This window comes from Ornithorhynchus anatinus, chromosome 21 (assembly GCF_004115215.2).
Source record: "Ornithorhynchus anatinus isolate Pmale09 chromosome 21, mOrnAna1.pri.v4, whole genome shotgun sequence".
NCBI classification, from domain to species: Eukaryota; Metazoa; Chordata; class Mammalia; order Monotremata; family Ornithorhynchidae; genus Ornithorhynchus; species Ornithorhynchus anatinus.
Genome location: NC_041748.1, coordinates 3,830,034 through 3,851,692, shown reverse-complemented (window position 1 = coordinate 3,851,692; position 21,659 = coordinate 3,830,034). Strand labels below are relative to the sequence as shown.

Genomic DNA, 21,659 nt, shown 5'->3' with positions numbered 1-21,659 from the left:
CACGTAGCCTTGGTCTGGAAGTCTTTCCATGTGCCTAAAGGAATCTTACGTGTGAACCCGATCCTCTTTCTAGAAAACGCTCACCGCTACGTCAAGGATCAGGCCCCTGTTCCCTTTCACTTCCTGTCTCCTGGCGCATCTCCTCCTCTATTGTCTCATACTGCGATTCATGCAATGATCGGAGGCCGTTAATGATAAATATGTGGCCAACCCCTCATTAAGCCTAGGGTTCCGCCAATTGTTTTGCATAACGTCTGCACCCTCCGTTATCTTTTTTTTTTTTTTTTTAACTAGGGTCGACGTGAAAAAACGATTCAGAGGCGTTTTAAATATTCGCCCATAAACGTCTCCTTTAAGTTAAAGGTGTCGGCAGTTGGTGGAGGGAAAGGGAGGAGAGAAAACAACCATAAACACTCCGAGCAATTCCTCTGTATATGACAGCGGCACGATGTACAGAGTAGTTTACACAGTCACTTGAAACACCCCTTCCCGCCCGCCCCCACCAACCACCAAAAATAATCTTCAAGAAATGGAGATGCCAGTTACAAAATACTTACTCAAATAACCTCTCCGCTAAACAATAAAGTTATTCTTTGGTAGCAACAGCTTCTTCTATACTGTAGGATTATTAGGAAAAAAAACCTGTCAATATGACTTCCCTGGATAATCATATCAAAGATACTGAACTATAAATCATAGCTCGCTCTGGTAGTAATTCCTCTAATGTGATTCAGAAACCGAACTAACAGCACAGCTCAAGTGTGAAACTCGCCCCCCAGGAAAGGAAAAAACTAGACATCCGGAATAAAAACCGCATGATGATGCGAATGGCAAAATAAAAAAGCTGGCTTGAGGTACCCATATTTTTTCATTGAAACTTAAATTTATTTTAGCTTTACAGGGCCTCGATCGTTACACAAAATAGCAGGTCGACGACCAAACCAAATACAAGCCGAGGGAGTATAGAAGAAAAATCCTACGTCGTCTCGTAGGGCGTCGGTATCTCGACTGTCGCTTTTAAATACCCAACGCCCCCCTCTCCTCGCGTTCGGACAGTTTCCGCACATTTCTCGCCTGCGCTGTCTCCCCTTTCCATACACCGCGATCGGTAACGTGACTTAATTCAAGTAAATTTCACCTAGTGTTGTGGCGGCGGGGACCCTCGAGAAACGCGATGAGACACGGGACTACGGGCACGGCGTTTCGACCCTCTAACCGGAGGCGGAAATTACAGACTGCATTCGGTACGGTACGATACATTGACCGGAGCTAAAGATTTAGTCTACTTATTGCGAGTGTTCGGCGAGCTGGAGACGAGCGGGCCGGCTCTGTCGGCGAATCACGGCTGCGGGTAGTAAGGCTGCTGCGGGGGCTGGGGGTAAGGGTAGGACGGCTGCTGAGGTGCCGGGTACGGCGCGGCCTGGCCGGGGCTCTGATGGTACATCGGCGGAAACGGCGCGTTATACTGGCCGTACATGTAAGGGTTGTAGGCCATCGGCATGGGCATCTGGCAATACCTGCGAGGAGAGGAGGGAGGAGGGAAAACGCCCATTTCAGTCACGGGTGTACCGGGATCGGCCAGCCCCGGGTGGGACGGGGGCGGCGTCCGACCCGATCTGCTCGAATCCGGCCCGGCGCTCAGTACGGCGCTCGGCTGACGGTGAACGCTTCGCAGGTGCCACGCTTATCACCGCTCTCGAAACGAAGCTTACAGGGTGGAGGTGGCGGGGGGCCACCGTTTCCCGCACCCGCATTCCGGAAGGGGCGCCGGATTCTTTCACGTAGCCTCTTGGGCAGGGATGGGGCCCTCCTGTCAAAGATACACTGGCTGGAGCAGGGCTGCCGGATACAGAGGATAATAAGCAATAATGGTAAATGGCATTCGGTAAGCGCTTACCGCGTGCCGGGCACCGTACTAAGCACCGGGGTAAAGGCAGACAAATCGGGTCGGACAGTGTCCCCGTCCCAGGCGGGGCTCACGGCCTCAATCCCCGTTTTACAGATGAGGGAACCGAAGCCCAGAGAAGCGAAACGACTTGCCCAGAGGTCACCCGGCAGACGAGGGGCGGAGCCGGGATCAGAACCCGGGTCCTCCTGACTCCCGGACCCATCCTCTATCCACTAGGTCACGCTGCTTCCCCTCTCGTCCTCGGTAACAGATGTTTCGATGACATTTGCGGTTGCGCCTGGTATCGCCTTACTCTCACCAGGGCACCGCCACCACCACCGGGATGGTGTCACGTTTCAGTAGGCATTTAAAAAGCGCAACGCCGCCCAAGTGGTTATTTCTGTTTCGGGCCACCGATGAGGAAAAACGCGCCCACCGCTACATCCTTCGGTCTCACGTGGCTCGGAAACACACCGCCGTCTGGTCCTTGAACCTTCTACACTCGCGACACCTCCAGTCGATTCTCGCTCACGAGAACTCGGAAGTGGAGGAAACGTTATCGGAGGCATCCGGCGAGCGGTTCGGTTAGGAGCTCAGTAGCGTACGTGGCCATCGGTTCAGGGCTCTCGGGCACCCTTCGGGAAACCGGGCTCCACGCAAGGGGCGGATTCCATTCTCCGAGAGGGAACGGCATCATTTCAGCAAAATGGCCTAATGAGCGGAGCGCCGGATTGGGAGGTAGGCTTGCTCTATGTGCGGCTCTGGGCAAGGCACTGACCCATTTCCTCACCGCGCTTTCGCCTCCAACTTAGCGGGAGAGGGTAAGGCGAAGCCCATTCCAAACTCTTTAGATCCAAGGGTCGCGTAAAGGCAACTTGCGTCGTGAAGCAGCCTTGTAATTAGCCCCCTCGCGAACTCAACCTAAGCGAGGAAGCATTTGCCAGCAGAAAGGCTACTCGTCCGAGCCGCCTGACAACCTGAGAACCTCTGTGACAGAGGCCGAGCTGTGAGCCAGAGCACGCAGCTGGATGCGTGTCCAAAGCCCTCAGCGCTCTGCACACGGTACGCGCTCAATAAACACGACCGAATCATCTGAATGAAGTTTGGGAACTTCCTTACCAAGCCTGTGTAAAGGAAAACTGCGCATGGATCACCTTTTTAATAATATTAATTGTGGTATTTGCTAAGCGCTTTCTCTGTGACAGGGACCCTACTAAGCGCCGGGGTGGATACAAGCGGATCGCGTTGGACACGCAGACCCCGTCTCACCTAAGGCTCACCGTCACAATCCCCATTTTAGAGATGAGGTAGCCGAGGCCCAGAGAAGTGAAGCGACCCGCCCAGGGTCGCGCAGAAGACCAGTGGCGGAGCCGGGATTAGAACCGTGGCCTTCCGACTCCCAGGCCCGGGCACTAACCCCAACACCGGGCAGTTTATCCAACAGACGGGGAAACGATCGGTTCAATGGCGGCCGCTTCCCGAAAACGCACCGGGCCTTCTTCCGGACTCACCCGGGGTATCCTGGATAGGTGGGGTACGGCGGTCCTTGGGCCTGAGATGGAGCGGAACCGGCGGGAGCGGGCCCAGGGGTCGGCGACGGGGCCGTAGCGGTCGTTCCGGGGGCCGCGGCACCGGGCGTGAGGCGACCGGCCGCGATCACAGGCGGGGGAGGCCGGGCTGGAGGTTGTGGCTTCGGAGGCTACAAGACAATTACAATCCAATGAGGTTGTCCCACGAGCTTCAAGCTACTCCGAGTCGCAGGAGGAGAGGCCGCACTGGGAATTCTGTTACTCTCATGGGACGGAGGAACCGGAGGCAAATTTGGGGGCCCCAAGTCAGCAGGCCCCTCTCAGGGTCGCACCCGGAGGGTTTCCGGGACTCTACCGGTCTCGGCTACGGGAGGGAGAGTCAGGCAGAGGCCTGTCCGTTCCATTCCCAGCTTGGGCAGCGGTTAGCGAGCGGAAGGCAATCTGCCTAAACTCAACCGTGCCGGGCAACCGCGGCGTGGGAGAGAGTCAAGGGCGGAGACTCGGGTTTGCCGCGCGGAAGGCGGCGACGGTAAACCGCTTCCGGACTTGTACCGAGAAAACTCTCCGGATCCACTACCAGAACGATTGCAGATGGAGAGCGCGGCGTCCTGGGACGGATGCGTCCGCGGTGTCGCTACGGGTGGGAAACGACTCGACCGCATAAGACAAGTCAGCAGGAGCTAGGTTTCCCAGGGACTCGAATTTCGGATTGATAGATCTACAAGAGCCGAGGGAAATCCCCATCTTAATTAAAAGAGAGTTGGGTCGCCTCACAAAGCATCGGAGGCGGGTGCTCTTCTAGGAGCTAATTTCCGCTGCCTTTTCTCCGGTCGCTACCGAGCCCAGGGAAAACTCCTTCCCTGACCCGCAGGGCCTCCGACATCGATTCCGACGGCGTTTCGCCGCCGTCTGTCACGGGGCCGATTAAGCGCGTCACTGACCACCGTGGTTCTCGGCGCTGGGGTGGGAGGGGTCGAGGCGCTTCCGCCGGCTGGCGTGGCTTGATATGCTGGCGTGGGGATGGAGGGGGCACTGGGTTCCCGGGCAATGCTTTGCTGCAAGTCCCTTCATAAAAAAAGAAAAGCAAAAGCATTTCAGATATGAAAGCACGGAAAGCAACGACCGTTGGTTGCCATCGGTTCAGGTAAAAGTTCTTCAGTGACGGCAAACTAAAAACGCAACCAATCAGAACTAAACCCAGCAAACCCCATTTCTAAACAGAGGGTGTTAACTCTCCTAAGGCAGCCTGTTGGCAGGCTGCTTTATTCCCTGTGAATGGGAAAATTGGGGAAAAAGCAACAGAGGATGTTAACTCTAGTAAGTCAGTCTATCGGCAGGCTGCTTTATTCCCTATGAATGGCAAAACTGGGGGGAAGAAGGAGTGTAACCGGATCAATTCGAACACCTCAGTGCCAACAGATGCAAGCTGACGACGTTCCTCATGTTCTAGATTATGGCAGGTATCTGTATCTAATCCTGGCCCTGCCAACTGGTAGCTGTGTGACCCTGGACAGGTCACTTGACTATTCTGCTTTCTTAAATGCCATTTGTTAAGCGCTCACTATACGTCCAACACCGTCCTAAGTGCTAGGGTGAGTACAAGACCATCAGGTGGGACACAGTCCCTGCCCCGCGTGGGGCTCACAGTCTAAGTAGGCAGAACATCTGAGTCTGTCGACCACGGGCTCTCCACCTCCTGGGTTCTGCGCCCATCTGCGTCTGTCTACGCTCGCCTCCCAAACCCTGCACGCTTCAGGCCCCTCGATCCGGTTTCTGTCATAAGCCGCGTGGCCAGAGGACCTGGGTGCTCATCCTGGCTCGGCCAGGCCACTTGGCTTCTCTGTGTCCAACCTGATTGGCCTGAACCCACCCCAAGAGTTGGAACAATTGTTCGACGCGGAGTAAGGACTTAAATACTATTAACTGTTAGAGATGATTAATTACTAGGCCTAAAATACAAAGGAATTGCATCACAGGCATAATGTGGAATAGCATAAGACGCTGAGAAATCCCAAACTCTGGCAATGGGGGGGAATAGCGTGAAAAAATATGTTTGGAATGCATCTGTAATTGATAAAGCAGGGCTCCTGCGTATAAAAGGAATAAATTACAGGAGGCTCAATGTTCGTGGGGTACCGGTTGGAGAAGCCCCAGTGTGTGAGGTCAAACGGCAAATTCCACCTCGTTCTACAAGTTCCCGAAGGTGGACTTTTGATGGCTCACGTCCGCCTGGACTTTCTGAGGTGGGTCTGCTGTGGGCGGCGAACCTATCTGCTAATTCTGTTGGACTGTACTCTCCCGAGCGCGCAGCCCAGTGCTCTGCATACAGTAAGCGCTCGATAAATATCGCCGATTGAGAGGCCGGGCCTGGGGCCGAAGGCGACACTGAGCACATAATCACGGCCTTGGCAAAAGAGTGAAACTGGAGAGCTCGGCCGACCGAGACTGCCTGCGTATAAAGAGAGTCCCGCGGGGGTTTTCATACCAGACGGTCGGGAATACATTACCAGTTAAAGGCAATCAATCACATCTATTGAGCGCTTACTGTGTGCAGAGCACTGTTTTAAGCAGTTGGGAGAGTTCAATATAAACAGACACATTTCCAAACGGGCGAAACCCCCAAACAAAAAAAAATCAGTGACTACCAGGAGCCTCCTGTACCTCTTGGAAAAAAACTGCTACAGCCAGAAACTGGAAAAAAGACTAAAGTGATTTGGTCTCCACTGTCCATTTATTTAGAAATTGAAATTTACTGCAGAATCTCCGCTGAAAGAAATAGGCGGTCAGCTCCGCCGTGGCCTGCCCCAGCCAACAACTGGCCTCGCCGATCATCGTAGGTGGAAAATAAAACGGCACGGGATTAAGCGACACGTAGTAAACCGACGCCGAGAGATCGATACCCTTTCCTCATAGCGTTTGGAAGAATCCGAGTGAACTGTCGACCGCGAGCCCGCTACAGGTTGTTAATAAATAATGAAGTCCCAAAATGCCAAACGTGGAACTAAGCCATCCAGGTAAAAGACGCCACTGAGGTTATGAACCCAAAACCGATATATTTTCTTTCTTTAAATAATACCCCGAGGGAGGATGATCTAAGCATGGAGGTCTAGACTGCCTATACAACTCTTGGCTTCGTCCTCGCTCGCTAAAAAAAGACATACCGTGTGAGATCGAGATTAGAGGCGGAAATAAATTTTCCGCTTTACAAAACTCCGAGACAGACGCTCGATCTTTCTACCGGGGGACTTCCATCGTCGTTTAACGTGAACAGAAAACAACCGATTAAATCAGACGGGGTTCAAGGTACTTACACCTAGCATGGATTAAAATGTTCAGATCAAGTCACTCTGCTGTCCTTGACATAAAATTTAAGTGAGAGCAATACGGGATACGTAGCGGTATGAATACCGGGCATATTATTATTAACCGTTATGCACACCGACCGTCCCCTTGGGACCCAGAGTTGATGTTGTCTGCATAACCTCCGTTAACAAAAATGCCAAAGAGAAGATTTCACAGAATTACCACGCTTCCAAGCGGTTTTTCTTTAGAGCAAAGGACACAGTACAATATAAAGAAACAGATGCCTAATGGAACACAATGAACTTATTCTTAGGGGATGAAATGAAGGCAACAGTTGATTCCAAGGGCCTTCTGGGCTAGGAGGTTCCACCCTCAATGTAATTCCACTAGAGGATGTTTTCAAAACCCTGTCTAATAATAATAATGATAATAACGGTATCTGTTAAGCGCTTACTATGTGCCAGGCACTGTTCTAAGCCCTGGGGTAGATACAAGGGAATCAGGACATCCCACTTAGGGCTCACAAACTTAATCCCTATTTTTCAGATGACGGAATTGACACAGAGAAGTTAAGTGGCTTGCCCAAAGTCACACAGCTAAGTGGCGGAACCAGGACTCGTGGCTCAGTGGAAAGAGCCCGGACTTGGGAGTCAGAGGTCACGGGTTTGAATCCCGGCTCTGCCGCCTGTCAGCTGTGTGACTGTGGGCAAGTCACTTCACTTCTCCGTGCCTCAGTTCCCTCATCTGTAAAATGGGGATGAAGACTGTGAGCCTCACGAGGGACAATGTGATTACCCTGTATCTTCGCCAGCGCTTAGAACAGTGCTCTGCACATAGTAAATGCTTAACAGATACCGACATTATTATTATCAGAACCCACGAGCTCTGACTCCCAAGCCCGGGCTCTTTCCACTAAGCCACGCTGCTTCTCACGTCTACAGTCTAAACGTTCGACACCAGACTGCTGAAGCCGAGAACGGGAACTTGATTTCTGCCCAGGTTTTCAGAAGTGACTTCCGTTCCGCTGTACCTTTCCCGGCCTGCACTCCGTGAGATAACTAGCGAGGTGACTGAGGCATGAACTGTCCGAACCTCGAGGTCGGGAACTGAGCGTTTGTACGCTCGCTCCCGAGTTCAGTTCCGAGTACGGTGCTCCGCGCTTACAGGCACTCAAACGCTGACAGTAATGAGGAACTGAGTCGCCTCTTGACTGTCCAGTATTGGCTTCGATGGGAAGAGTTGGGTAGTACATACGGAACCACGGATTTCTTGGAATTCCTGATTTTATGAGATCCCACCAGGCCCGAAAAGCGCATTACCCATTGACAATATCTTGACCACATCCACAGCACACGTGGTTAGGCTCTTGATTAGTTTCATGCTAGTTTAGTGTTTGTTCCCTCTTTGATAAATAGATCTATAACACATACGTACATAATGCATAGACGCATTGTATATATTTACTTAGATACATTATTTATATATACCGCTATTGTGTTTGTCTGCCCGTCTCCCCCGATTAGCCCGTCAAAGGGCAGGGACCGTCTCTATCTGTTACCGATTTGTCCATTCCAAGCGCTTAGTACAGTGCTCTGCACATAGTAAGCGCTCAATAAACACTATTGAATGAATATATATTCGCAAGAAGTAGTAAACTAACTTCCTTATGAGGTTTAGGTATCAATAATTTAAAGTACTGAAGTTACGTCATTCCTCTCACCTGAGACAACCTATGGAAGTCTGATCATGTAAAACCCTCACTCGATGAAATATTAATACATACTTTAATAGAGACAGACTCCCAGATCCGAGCATTCCCCGAGATTTGTATTTCATATACTCCTCGGAAAAATAGGTGTCCTGAGAACCATCTTACTGTGGGGTGCGTTTTTCCACAGACTTACACGCGACTTGGGGTTTCCCCGTCGGGAAGACCGAGCCCCGTAGCTAATTTTTAAAAGTGCCCTGTGTCTCTCCCCTTTTCCCCTCCTATTGTTCCCGGAGACTTCCCTGCTCCTGTGCTCCTCTATTTCATCCCACTCCATCCCAGTCTCCCCAGCTCCTCTCACCCTGTCCCGGGGATCCCTTTCCCCGGGCACCTGGATCCCAGTCCTGAGCTCTGGTTGGGCTGCCTTGCCTTCCTCTGGCTCTGGATTCTATCTCCCAGGGCCTGGGCTCCTTGGATGCTGTGGCCACCCGACCCCGCCGTCCCCCCGCGGGTCCCCGACCAGACCTCCGGAGACCCCCATGGCTTCCGATCCTCCAGTGCAGCCGCCGACACCCACGCTGGGGTCCCGGCCTTCTCCCGTCCTAAACCTGTGGGGATTAACCACCCGCCCTGTCTCCCCGCACACTCTCCGCTGCCGCTCCAGACTGCCAGGAATTAGGACTTGGGTAAGTTTGATAAGGCATCACATGCCAGAGTTTTGGGGGTTTTTTGTTTTGTTTTAAATAAAGCGGGGAGGGAGGATGGAGGGCTGACCCAGGCAGCCTGGAAGGGGAGGAAAACCGCTCGTAACACTGCAGAGCGGGCACTGAATGGTGAGAGGGAAGGGGAGGATGAAGAGAAGTGAATTCTCTGCACTGTCCCAATGCAATGTCGGGCGGGACTTTCGGATCCTGGACCACAGCAGCAGATGAGGCGAGACGCCGTTACATCGTACTCTCCCAAGCGCCTAATACAGTGCCCTGCCTCAATAAATACGACGGATTGATGACGAGGCTCTGAATTTTTGGTACGGTTGTCATTCAGAACTAGGAGTCGCATCGGGGTTCGTGCATCAGTTTGAAAAATTACAGGAAGAAGAGGCCTACTGTTTCAGGGTCAACAAATCTATCCCCATCATTCGCTTCAAGAATCTCACAACGTCATTTCTTGGGATTGAAACTGATCCCCCGCAGCCAACTACTATCGGCAGGAATGAAACATCTCCTCCCCTCGTTCCCCCACGGAAAGTAAATTTCACTTCTACGAAACCCAGAGATCACAACTGCTTCGAAGTGCCGACCGACCCAGCACGTTTTCGGGGAGGTCGGAAAAATCGGGGTTTTTGATATTTGCTTTCTGCATTTGAAAAAAGCTGGTTAAAAACTGAAATGAATTTTTGGAAGAGGTTTGCAGTATCTTCACATCTCTCCACAGGAGGGCTCCAACAAAAATGAGCACAAAAAATTTCTTCCATTTAATGCAAGCTCAACCGTCCAACCTGATTAACTTGTATCTACCCCCACCCACTTACGACGCCCGGCACACAGTAAGCGCCGCTTAAATACCATGCAAAAAACCCACTTAGATAAAACCGCTTCCTTCGGAGGGCTGTTCCCACCTAACAATTCAAATCTGAAAACACGCAATAAAAGTGGATGATACAGATGTAAAAAAAAAACCTCCGGTGACGAATTTTAGATTTCCCTAAAGGCCTAAAAATAATTTTAACCTAATTCACCTACCACGAGGCTTTTTTTTTTGCCTGAGGTCTCACAAGTACTCTCCTTGATTCAGGAATCCCTTAAAGAAGAATACTCTGGGTCATGTAAATACCACAAGTCTACAGCCACTTTAATTACACACGGATGTTTTTAAAGCACCACAAACAGCACTGATTGCAGAAAAACACGTTCGGAGAGAAGCCTTACTTTAGGAGCTCATCTCTCTCGGTCTTCCGGGCGAATACGATATCACTGCATTTGTTCTGGAACTTGACCAGGATTTCCGTCAGCTCGTTATAAAACTAGGAACGAAAAACCGATATAAGTAGGTTGCCAGAAACATCCCTTCATCGACACACACGCTACATCTGTCGGTGACCTTTCAATTAAACGCTGAGGAAATGAAAAATGGGACTGCCACGCTTTTGTGAATCACAGTGAAATCTTGCCGGATGCCGCCTTCCCACCGTTATTACCTTGGCTTCTTGTTTTGTGATTTGCATTCCCTCAGTGACCTCATCTGTCAGATGGGGTTTAAGACCGTGAGCCCCACGTGGGACAACCTGATTCCCCTGTGTCCACCCCAGCGCTGTACTCTGTGCTCGGCACATAGTAAGCGCTTAACAAATACCAACAATATTATTACTATTCACGTCTTGGGCTACACGCTAAAAAACCAGCGATCAAGGAAACTGCCTGCACCTCAGCCCTGAACGCCCGCGGTGAAGGATGATGTCGGGCCTCACGTCAGGCTTATCCAACTCTTCCAAAGATTACAGCCTGGCAGCTCCGGCTCCTCTTGGGAGCCGGGGTCAATCGGTGGTATTCGCTGAGCGCTTCCTGTGTGCAGAGCACTGTACTGAGCGCTTGGGAGAGTACAGAGAAGCAGCGTGGCTCAGTGGAAAGAGCCCGGGCTTGGGAGTCAGAGGTCGTGGCTTCTACTCCCGGCTCCACTTGCCAGCTGGGTGACTTTGGGCGAGTCACTTCACTTCTCCGTGCCTCAGTTACCTCATCTGTAAAATGGGGATTAAAACTGTGCGCCCCACGTGCGACAACCTGACCACCCTGTATCTCCCAGCGCTTAGAACAGTGCTTGGCACATAGTAAGCCCTTAACAAATACCACAATTTATTTTCTGTTTTACAAGAGAGTTGGTAGGCACGTTCCCGGCCCAAAGCCATCTTACAGTCCCTGTGGCCAGGGAACCTGTCGGTGTATTGTTATACTCCCCAAGCGCTTACTACAGCGCTCTGCACGCAGTAAATGCTCAATAAATACGACCGAAGGAATGAATCGGATGAATGCCAGGAGGAGGCAAGATCCCAAGTCTACCTTCTGTATAAAAGGTAAACGTCTCACTTCTTGTGGTTTCGCAGTTTGCGGCATTCTACTGGAACTCAACACCCATGAACTTCGAACAGTTCCTATCCATCAACCGCCTGTACTCACTGAGGGCTTACTGTGCGCAGAGCACTGTACCGAGTGCTCGGCAGAGTTGGTAGACACCTTCCCCGCCCTCGAACGAGCTTACAGTCTAGCTGGGGAGATACGTGGTCATATAAATAAACTGCGGATATGAACATCAGTGCTGCGGGGGCGGGTGAGGAAAAGGTTCGAATCCAAGGGCAAGGGCGATGCAGAAGGGCGTGGGAGAAGAGGAGATGAAGGCCTAGTCGGGGAAGGCCTCTTGGAGGAGACGGGCCTTCCCCTGGGCTGTCGGTTGGGCCGGGATGGTCCCGTTGGACGTTACGCACGATAAATTCACGCTCCGCAAAGCAAAATCAAAGGCAGCACAGACGCAGTATCTGGCAAACGTCAGCCAAACGGCCAACGGCGGCTGAGAACATCAGGCGGCGGTAGAGGGACCCTCCAGAGGTTCGCTGCCTTTCCCCGCTAGCCGTAGACCGATCAACGCCTCCACATCAAAGGGACGGACAACCGCCATCTCACCCGGTGGGCCGCTGTAGTACTTCGTTACCAAGCAATCGATCGTATCTATCGAGCGCTTACTGTGAGCAGAGAAAGTACAATATAACGGTACTACAGATACGTCCCTTACCCCCAGCCGGATTTACAGTCTAGAGTGGGGAGACCAACATTAAGAGACATGACAAATCACAGATACGTACGTTGAGTGCCGAGGGGGCGGGGAATAAAGGGAGAAAATAGGAGCCGAACAGGCAACGAGCTCCTCCTCTTTCCAAAATTTTGCTTGCAGCAGCGGATTTAAAAACAAATGTCACTGTTCATTGCTTTGTACTTCCCCAGGCGCTCAGTACCGTGCTCTGCACACAGTGAGCGCTGAATAAATGCTACTTGAATGAATGAAATAAAAATTTTCAACCAATCTCCACGGGGATTGGAGAGCTCCAACTATCGGCACGATCAGTCCGCCCTACATTTCGGCGTACAGCGAAGTCCCCCGAAGAAGCCGTCCTTGGCTTCGCCAGAAGAGAACCTGACAGATCTTTGAACGCAGGAGGGTTTTTCGGAAGGTCTCACTGCAAGTGACTTCTTAACCCTTAGCTCCCCCTTACCTTGGTGCCTTCTTTCAAATTGGCTACAAGTTCCACAAAGTTGTCGTACGCCGTAGCTAGGTTCTTCAGCACTCCTTCCCGTAAATTGGCTTCGCTGTTCGATTGCTTCATTTTGGAAAATTCTTGGTGTGAGACCTTGAAAAAGGGCCATTGGGGGTTTTCACATATTTCGATCTTTAAAGGCCGGCATTATTAATAATGCAACAGTGTAACTTGAGTCTAACGCTAACTCTGATCCCTTACCCTTCCGGGTTCTCCATCTAGCGCAGGGGCTTTTACTTGAAATTGGATCAATTCTGATTTTACCTTTGATGCTCATCGAGAGCAACTGTGAAACCGGTTGATGGGGCATCTTCAAAGCTCATGGAATTTTAGAAAGCCTTTAAAGCTCATCAAGTTTAATTAACTTTTTTTTTAAAAATAACCATCTTTTTACATTTTGCAATGTGTTTCCAAAGCACGGCTTGCTTGCTACTGAAGAAAGGCCTGCCTGCTACTGAACACCTCTGGGGGAAGATCGTTACCGCTTGTCAACTCTGTGACCTCGGGGGAGTCACTTAACCTCTCTGTGCCTCAGTTCCCTCATCTGTAAAATGGCAATTAAGTCTGTGAGGCCCACGTGGGGACAGGGACTGCGTCCAGCCCGATTGGCTTGTATGTACCCCAGCGCGTAGTATACAGTGCCTGGCACACAGTAAGCACTCAATGCCATAAAATGTTTTTGCTTCTAATAAACAGGGGGAAAAGAGCCAGGTACCCGAGCTCTAAATTCCTAAGATTTGCAGAGTCTAAAAAAATGGATACAAAAGTGCATCTGTTTCTCTGGGCATTGCTTTACTGAATGTGAATTTCACCTGAATGCTGCTTAAGAGTTCCTCCTGCTTTTTCAAAGACTCCTGAACTTTGCGGGTGAGCCCTCCGTAGATGCGGTCCAGTTCCGTGACAGAAATCGCCTCTTCGTTTATAGCGCCATCCTGAGCCAAGGAAGTCAGAAACTTGCTCGTCATGTCAAAGTTGACTGACTTCAGGTCATTTTCCAGATTTTCTCTTTCCTTCTTGACTTCGTCCAGATTGCTCAGTAAGGATCTGAGGACATTCACCACCTAGGCGGAAATATTTACAGTTAGTTTCTACCTTCCGCGCCGATTTCCACTACACTATTCTGTCGTCCACACTGTACCTCTGCCTCGGGGATCAGCCGGTACGAACGCCTCTCGTACTATCACCACGCTGAATATCTCCGCGTGCACTTTTTTCAGAAGGAGACAGACCCCGGCATCAGGCCGCAGCAGCCAACGACTGTCGATGCGCGCTGCTGGCCACGGAGGGACCGAGAGAGAGAGACTAAGGCTCGCTCAGTACCTCGCCTCCTCGCCATCGGAAAGACGACGCAAGTCCCTGACCTACGGTTGGAGGGAATGCCGAAACAAGTCCTTTGCGGAGGTCTTGGTTCTGGACTCTTGCACGTGAACCGACGTTACCCAGTTACGGAACGGAATTCAAAATCACGCATCTTCCCCCGACCAACTCCATCCCCACCTTCGCCAATCTGAGGTCTCACCACTTACCAGAAAGGATGTTCTAAAAAAAACAGTGTGGGAAATACTGGCGGGGAGGGGGACAGGGCAAGCCCAGGCATGCGCCGACTTGGAGGTGAACCCCAGAAGTTCATTTTGACCAAAATGTTTGCACCCATTTCCCCATTAAACCTTTTTCTTTTTTTTTTTTTTTAACAGAACTGCTCTCAAATGGAGCAGAATTAAGTAAGTAGCTTCGAATTTCACCTTACCTTTCTGTTCACTTTCTGCCCGACGTCCCTATCGAGTACCAAACTGTTCACAAAGCAAGCACCAGACAGGAAAAGCAAAGAACCTAGACAGACCCCCAAACTGGTTCATTACTCTCACAACAACCCCGAGATGGCTTCTTTGGCCTTAGTGTTTCGGAAGAGTCGGGCAACTGTCATTACTTGTTGATGGATTCCATTTGGAGGAAGAGGCTGAGAGACCGTCTCCTTGGGTGTTTGTGACAGACTCCCCAAACTAAAACCCCAACTCCTCTGCCCGCTGCACAGGGAAACTAATGCAACATCGAAAATATCAATCGCTCAAGCGGAACCGTGGCCAACCCTCCGCTTTCAACTCATCTCCTGGGAGGGGGACTGGGAGAGGGGGAACGTAATCTCGGCAGCTTCCAACGGAACTCGAGCCCCAGCTCGTCTTCCACTTTTAACTCACCGGGGAGAGAGAGCCAGACACCGGGGGCGGAGGGAAGAGGGGGAGGAGATCAACACCACGCTGAATGAGCAACTTTCTGACTCTTTTTGCACGACTCGAACCGTATGGAGAGTGTTTCGGCCTTATGGGACTAATTCACGATAGCCCCTTCCGCTGCATCCTTTTCTGCACCTGAAGCACAGACTCATAATGGTTCTGGGCCACGCGAAGAACGGCGTGATGCGAACACGGCTCCGGTAGAGAGAGACCGGTCTGCCGGTGGCGGAACCAGACAAACCCACCGGAAACGCTCCAACTGACTCACCTCGTTGCCCTGCAGGGTTTTGGCTGGATTAGCGGACGGGATGGCGGCATTCAGTTCGGGCTCGGCCTTACAGAGAAGCGCAATGGTATCGCGGTGAGACTGATAGCGTTCCTTAACCTGGCCGTCGGCTTGCACGGCTTTATCCAAAACCGCGCGGAAGTTATTTCCCTCTAGGAAGGAGGAGAGGAAAGAAAAACAAATAAGGATGCCCTGGCTGTCATCGGACACGGTGCTTTGTATTCAGAATTAGAACCACACCATCCCTATCGGGAAATCTACACGGGGCAAAGGGTTGCATGATTATGTGGATAATGCAGGCCCCCGCATCCACAGGCTATTCTTGTCCCAAATTCATCAGGTAATCACCGACTCTCCATGATGGCTACGCAGAGAAAATACAAAACTCACCAATGGGTTTCATGCCATTCTAAAGAAAGGTCAACACCGTCTAACGGCACATAGGGACAAACGAAAATCACACCGCACGCAAGCTGGCACTCGCTCAAAAGCTTCTCTGCCCAAGCTATCGCCACCCCCCCGCCCCGCCCCCAACCAAAATTTCAAATAATTCAACCACAACACCAGATTTCCTTTAAGGAGAACTTGAACGTGATTTAAGGAATCTCTCTCCGGCAATGACAGGAGCCCAACAAAAGGCTAAAAACCTTAAAAAAGGAAGAAAGAGCCTCAAAAAACACCATATACATATGCTGGCACAGGGTCTGAACGTTAAAATCTTTGAAGTTTAAAAAGCACAGTTGGCAAACGACGCCAGGGAGTAACCATCTTGAACGACGTGAGCTGCATTCAGAGGATTCGTTGCTGTAAGCAAAAACTCGACCAGGTTTAATCCCTGAATGAGCTGGGGGGAGACGTGCAATAATTAAGGGCACAGGTCTTTACCTGCCCTCAGAGGCTTGTAGAGTTCGCTGGATGGTGTTCTTTGCCAACGTTCCTTGAATTTTGTCTTCAGATCGTTGTCAGTGGCTTCCTCCTCATCCAACAATCTTAAAGACTTAAGGAAAACGACAACAGTCTTTCCGTTAGCTTAAAGCAGCAGGATTACGTCGACGTATTTAAAAGAGAATTGTCGTATTTTAAGAACGAAAGGGTACTGTATCATCATTTAGTTTTATACTATGTTTCTTCTGATAATAATAATAATGACGATGGTATTTGTTAAGCGCTTACTATGTGCCAAGCACTGTTCTACGCGCCGCGGTAGACACAATCAGGTCGTCCCACGTGGGGCTCCCAGTCTTCATCCCCATTTTCCAGAGGAGGTAACTGAGGCCCAGAGAGGCCAAGTGAGTTGCCCAAAGTCACACAGCCCGACTCTGCCCCTTATCACATGTGTGACTGTGGGCAAGTCACTTGACTCCTCTGGGCCTCTGTTCCCTCATCTGTAAAATGGGGATGACGACCGGGAGCCTCACGTGGGACAACCTCATTCCCTTGTATCTCCCCCAGCGCTTACAACAGTGCTCTGCACGTAGTAAGCGTATAGCAAATACCAACATTATTAAGTGGCAGAGCCGGGATTAGAACCCACGACCTCTGACTCCCAAGCCCGGGCTCTTTCCACAGGGTCACGCTGCTTCTCAGAAACGGTAACCACAAAAACTAGTCAACGGAGAGGGGGAAAAAAAGACAATTCACCGGCTTGGACTAATAAAGAGGAATACTAGCAGAATAAAGAGCAGAATAAAGAGGAGTACTAGCAATGACTCCCTTCATTTGTCCCGTACGAATACTCCAGATCACTCCTGACACCAGAGTAAGTTTTGCGACGGAAATTATTCGGCTGGGTTGTCTGCAAGACGGTAACTAAATCTCCACTTCATTCTGCAGCAACAGACCTGGAATTTATCTGCTCTTTCATTAAAAGAAATTTTATAAATCCAAAGAGGGTGCCATGTCTTCAAAAATGAGCTCAGAGGAAACAGGGCGTTAGGCCCGACGGGAGTTAACTAAGCAGCGTGGCTTAGTGGAAAGAGCCCGGGCTTGGGAGTCAGAAGACCTGGGTTCTAATCCCGGCTCCGCCCCTTGTCTGCTGTGTGGCCTTGGGGAAGCCACTTCACTTCTCTGTGCCTCGGTTACCACATCTGTAAAATGAGGATTAGGATTTGTGAGCCCCAAGTGGGGACAACCTGATTACCTTGCATCTACCCCAGTGCTTAAAACGGTGCTTGGCACATAGTAAGCACTTAACAAATACCATTATTATTATTACTAACCAAAACACCTGCCATCCAATCACTATCCAACACCTCTAGCACCTAAATACTACCCAACATATCTCTAATCTCGTTATGGACAGGGAACGTATCCGCTAATTCTGTTGGACTGTCCCCTCCCGAGCGCTTAATACAGTGCTCTGCACCTAGTGAGTGCTCAATAAACACCAGTGATTGATATCTAGCACCCAAGGGAGTTTAGTTGAGTGGTCACTAACTGCAAGTTCGCGGTCTCTGAATTCTAGTCTCCACCGGTCACTGCTTCATCATAAGGGACATAAATGAAGCACTGAGAAGTCCCCTCTTTCCTAATACTGGCCTGTTTCCACGTTAACGTGGTCGGGGTGGGGTTAGGTCGCTAGCGATCTTTGTGAGAATTCGGCACGGTGGGGTTGGACACCACTGAGACGGTCCGCGTGCTACGGAACCTCAGCTCACGTCCGTTTCCTGAGCGGCCCGGAAGCTAACGCAACCAACAACTCCTTCGGACAGATCCACCGTCGCTGCCAGATTGGTCGCCGGGACCAATCGTGGCCACGGCCTTTTGAACAGAACGCTCGAAACCCTGACTGACGAAAGGCTGAGGGTTTCCAGTGAGGCCTGGAAAAAACCCCCAGAATGATGGGTCTCTGGCCTATTGGCTCTTTGAAGTCCGTTCCCTCCCGGTCCTCATCCCCAGTAACAAAAAAGTAGCATAGCCTAGTGGACAGAGCACAGCTGGGAGTCAGAGGAGCTGGGTTCTAATCCCGGCTGCCACCTGGCTGCTAGGCGATCTTGGGCAAGTCACTTCATTCATCTGTGCCTCCGTTCCCTCATCTGTAAAATGGGGATTAAGACCCTGAGCTCCAAGTGCGCCGGGGACTGGGTCCAACCTGATTAACTTGTAACCACCCCGGTGCGTAGAACAGAGCTCGGCACACAGTAAAAATAAATCAAATAAACAAATAAAAGAAAAATAAATAAAATGCCTGCCCCTTTTCACTTCCCCGCTCAGAATGAAAACCCGGCACCTACGAGCATCCCTACCCATGCTGTGCTTGTTCTTCCTCCTAGTCCCCTCCACGTGTAAATCAGTTTTGTTTCTCATTCCCATTAGATTAAAAGCTCCTTCAGGACAGGAAATCCTGAGTTTTACCTCCGTTGGACACTCCCCGGCACTCGGGCCAACGCCCCGCACCGAGCAGGAGCTCGGTGAAGCCCAACTGACGGGGCTCGATAAATAGGAACGGCCGGTTGACGACTGCCTTCTAATCTCTTCCGACTTACCTCATCCAAGATTTCTCTATTTCTCTGGAGCAGCTCAGGCAGCTCTTTGATCAACTGGTCGACGGTCTGGATACCTCCCTGCTCGATCACAGCTTTAGACTTGACCAAAATCGACTGCGGAACGGTATCGCCGGATATGTCCTCAATCGCCGCAGGAAGGTTGAGGGAAGCCAACACCCTGCGAGCAAGGAACCCATGCGGTTACCGCCTGACCCATCCATCCGACAGCATTTTCAGGCGACCAGTACAACGGGGCATCAGGGGAAGGAAGACGCAACGTGGCCCGGTGGTTAGAGCACGAGCCTGGGCGTCCGAGGACCCGGGTTCGAATCCCGGCTCTGCCATCTGTCCGCCGCGTGGCCTTGGGCGAGTCGCTTCATTTCTCTGTGCCACTGTGACCCCCATCCGAAGGTTGGGGATCAAGTCTGTGAGGCCCACAGGGGACACGGACTGTGCCCGACCTGACGAACTTGTGTCTACCTCGGCACTCGGTACGGGGTCTGGCACCGTAGGCACTTAAATACCATAAAGAAAAATCGGAGGCCGTATTCAGATGAGAAGCAGCGTGGCTCAGTGGAAAGAGCCCGGGCTTGGGAGTCAGGGGTCATGGGTTCTAATCCTGGCTCCGCCACTTGTCAGCCGTGTGACTTTGGGCAGGTCGCTTAACTTCTCTGGGCCGCGGTTCCCTCATCTGTAAAATGGGGATTTAGACCGTGAGCCCCACGTGGGACAACCTGATCACCTTGTATCTTCCCCGGCGCTTAGAATAGTGCTTTGCGCAAAGTAAGCGCTTAACGAAAGCACCATTATTATTATTATTATGATTTTTTTTTAACCAGAGTGGCCTCAGTCCCCAAGAAAGAAGAGATAAAGCGAAAACACACCCAGCTTGCGGGAAGATTGCATGTTCCTGCAAAACCTTGCGCTAAGGGAGACGTACGCCTTCAGGGAAATCGCAGGGTCCCACGCACAGGGTCGGGCATGCACAGTTCCTCCCGATAACACGGGACATTCAGCCCCCGACAAGTTCGGATTGTTGGAAACGGCATTCTAGCCAGAACACGGTGAAAAGATGCATTCTGACAGAATGAAGTATTGGATCGGATCCTTAGCGAGGACACGAGGTAGTGCCTTTCGCATACAGATGCTAATGCTTTACGATTAGCAACTGAACCATCTGCCGGTTACCTCGCTCGTCTCCAACCCCGCGGCACAGAGCGCACCTACCCATGCTCACACACACTCTCGGTTCGGCAACAGCTGTCTGACTCATATAGGCTTCTGTTTCTGCCCGTGGTCCATCAGTGGTATCTACCGAGCCCTCAGTGTGCAGGGCACCGTACTAAGCCCTCGAAAGTCTTCTCTTCCAGAGACCAGGCAGAGGTGATTCCCCGCCAACAAGGAGTTTGCAGCCTGGGCCAGTCCAAGGGTCAAACCCAAAGAGAAGTCATCAGTGGTTTAATGTCAAATGGGGGAAGGGTGACTTACTGAATGATGTATCCCAGAGATCAGCCTTGGGATTGGGTTTGATTCCATTTATTTTTGACTTGGGCGAAGGAATCAGAAAGGGGGGAGAGAGACAAGAGGAGAGAAAGGCAAGGGCAGACGGGACGGGGAGAAAGGCGAGAAAGGGGTAGGGTGGGAAGAGAGAGGAGGAACAGAGCGAGCCAAGGTGGAAGAGGGAAAAAAAAGAGATAAAGAAAAGAATGACAAAGATAGAAAAATAAAAAGAGAAGCATTTTTGTTGGGCTCTTTTCTCTTACCTTCTGATTTCCCTTCAACATCTCCTACCTCGGCAAGCGCGGTCTGCACTCGAACAGGCGACCGTTTAGGGGATCGGGGGGAAGAAACGCTACGCACGGACGTAGGTCCGGACGGGTTAGGGGACGCGATGTAAGCAGTACTCACCCGTTGGCAAAATTGGTGGACTCTCTCATCTGAGCTATCGATCTGTTTACCAGTTCGGCTTTCCTCTGATTATAGACGGACAGAGCCTGTTGTACTGCCACAGGGACCATCTTGTCAAACAGGTCTGAAATTTCACAAGCCCCGAGAGGAGACCATTACCTCCGTCGAATGGCTACTCTGTTACAGCCTTTTCGTTTGCTTTCCACTGGCCTACCCGATCGATTCACGGTATTCACTGAGCGCCGACTACGCGCGGTGCACCGTTCGAACCCAGCCCGTACAAATCTTCAACGTAGCCACCTGGGTCGGTGTCTCCACGTATCTTACTGGCTTAGGAGGGAGTCCCAGGAGGTGACTGGCTGGGAGGGGACACCCCCTCGACATAATCCCCTCCCCTCCCGCCACAGCCCTCCTTGCTTTCACTCGGCCTCCCGGCCCAGTCCTCTCGCCCACAGGGAGCTTACAGTCTAAAAGATCTCCACACAGCAATAAACCCAGTTACAGGTAGGAGGGGAAGAGGAAGGAGGCCGATCCAATCACCTAGTTGCAACTGAAACTCGACGGCGGCTGTCTCGGTGGAGAAAGAGGGGCAGATCAAGGAGATGCTGGACAGGAAAACACATCTTTCTACTAGCACTTTATACGCAACACAACAAGCCTTCCCTTTACAGCACTTGTCAGACAAGCGCCTATTTGGAGACCTCTTCCTGAACACGAGTGGAATACGGTTTTTCCCAAAGACCTAATATAATCAAATCTCAATAAAATTCACCCCACAGCCGAAGAGCGGCTTCTCCGTAAATGACTCGCGGGGGCTGAGGATTTTTACGGAAGAAGATGCAAGCCAACTGCCAATAACGCAGGCTTTTCCTCTTTGGTAGTTCTCAGGCAGGCCCGTGCTCTGGGAGTCAGAGAACCTGGGTTCTAATCCCAGTTCTGCCACTTGCTGCTGGGTGACCCCGGGGAGGTCACTTCTCCGTGCCTCAGTTACCCCATCTATAAAATGGGGCTTAGAGCCTCC

The 21,659-nt window shown here is 51.2% G+C and overlaps 1 protein-coding gene across 2 annotated transcripts in view; it reads right to left on the bottom strand.

Moving 5' to 3' along the window:
• Positions 1-863: 863 nt before the first annotated feature.
• Positions 864-21,659, bottom strand: part of LOC100092347 (programmed cell death 6 interacting protein) — a 41,658-nt gene continuing 20,862 nt past the window's right edge. For both annotated transcript variants that reach the window (XM_029049629.1, XM_029049630.1), the window contains exons 9-18: positions 20,639-20,762; positions 18,731-18,908; positions 16,131-16,242; positions 15,228-15,397; positions 13,541-13,789; positions 12,687-12,821; positions 10,357-10,451; positions 4,359-4,482; positions 3,400-3,587; positions 864-1,517 (exon numbers count right to left, since the gene is read on the bottom strand). In XM_029049629.1, the coding sequence (XP_028905462.1) occupies positions 1,340-1,517; positions 3,400-3,587; positions 4,359-4,482; positions 10,357-10,451; positions 12,687-12,821; positions 13,541-13,789; positions 15,228-15,397; positions 16,131-16,242; positions 18,731-18,908; positions 20,639-20,762 (1,553 nt within the window). In that variant the 3' untranslated portion in view covers positions 864-1,339. The remainder of the gene's footprint in view (positions 1,518-3,399; positions 3,588-4,358; positions 4,483-10,356; positions 10,452-12,686; positions 12,822-13,540; positions 13,790-15,227; positions 15,398-16,130; positions 16,243-18,730; positions 18,909-20,638; positions 20,763-21,659) is intronic.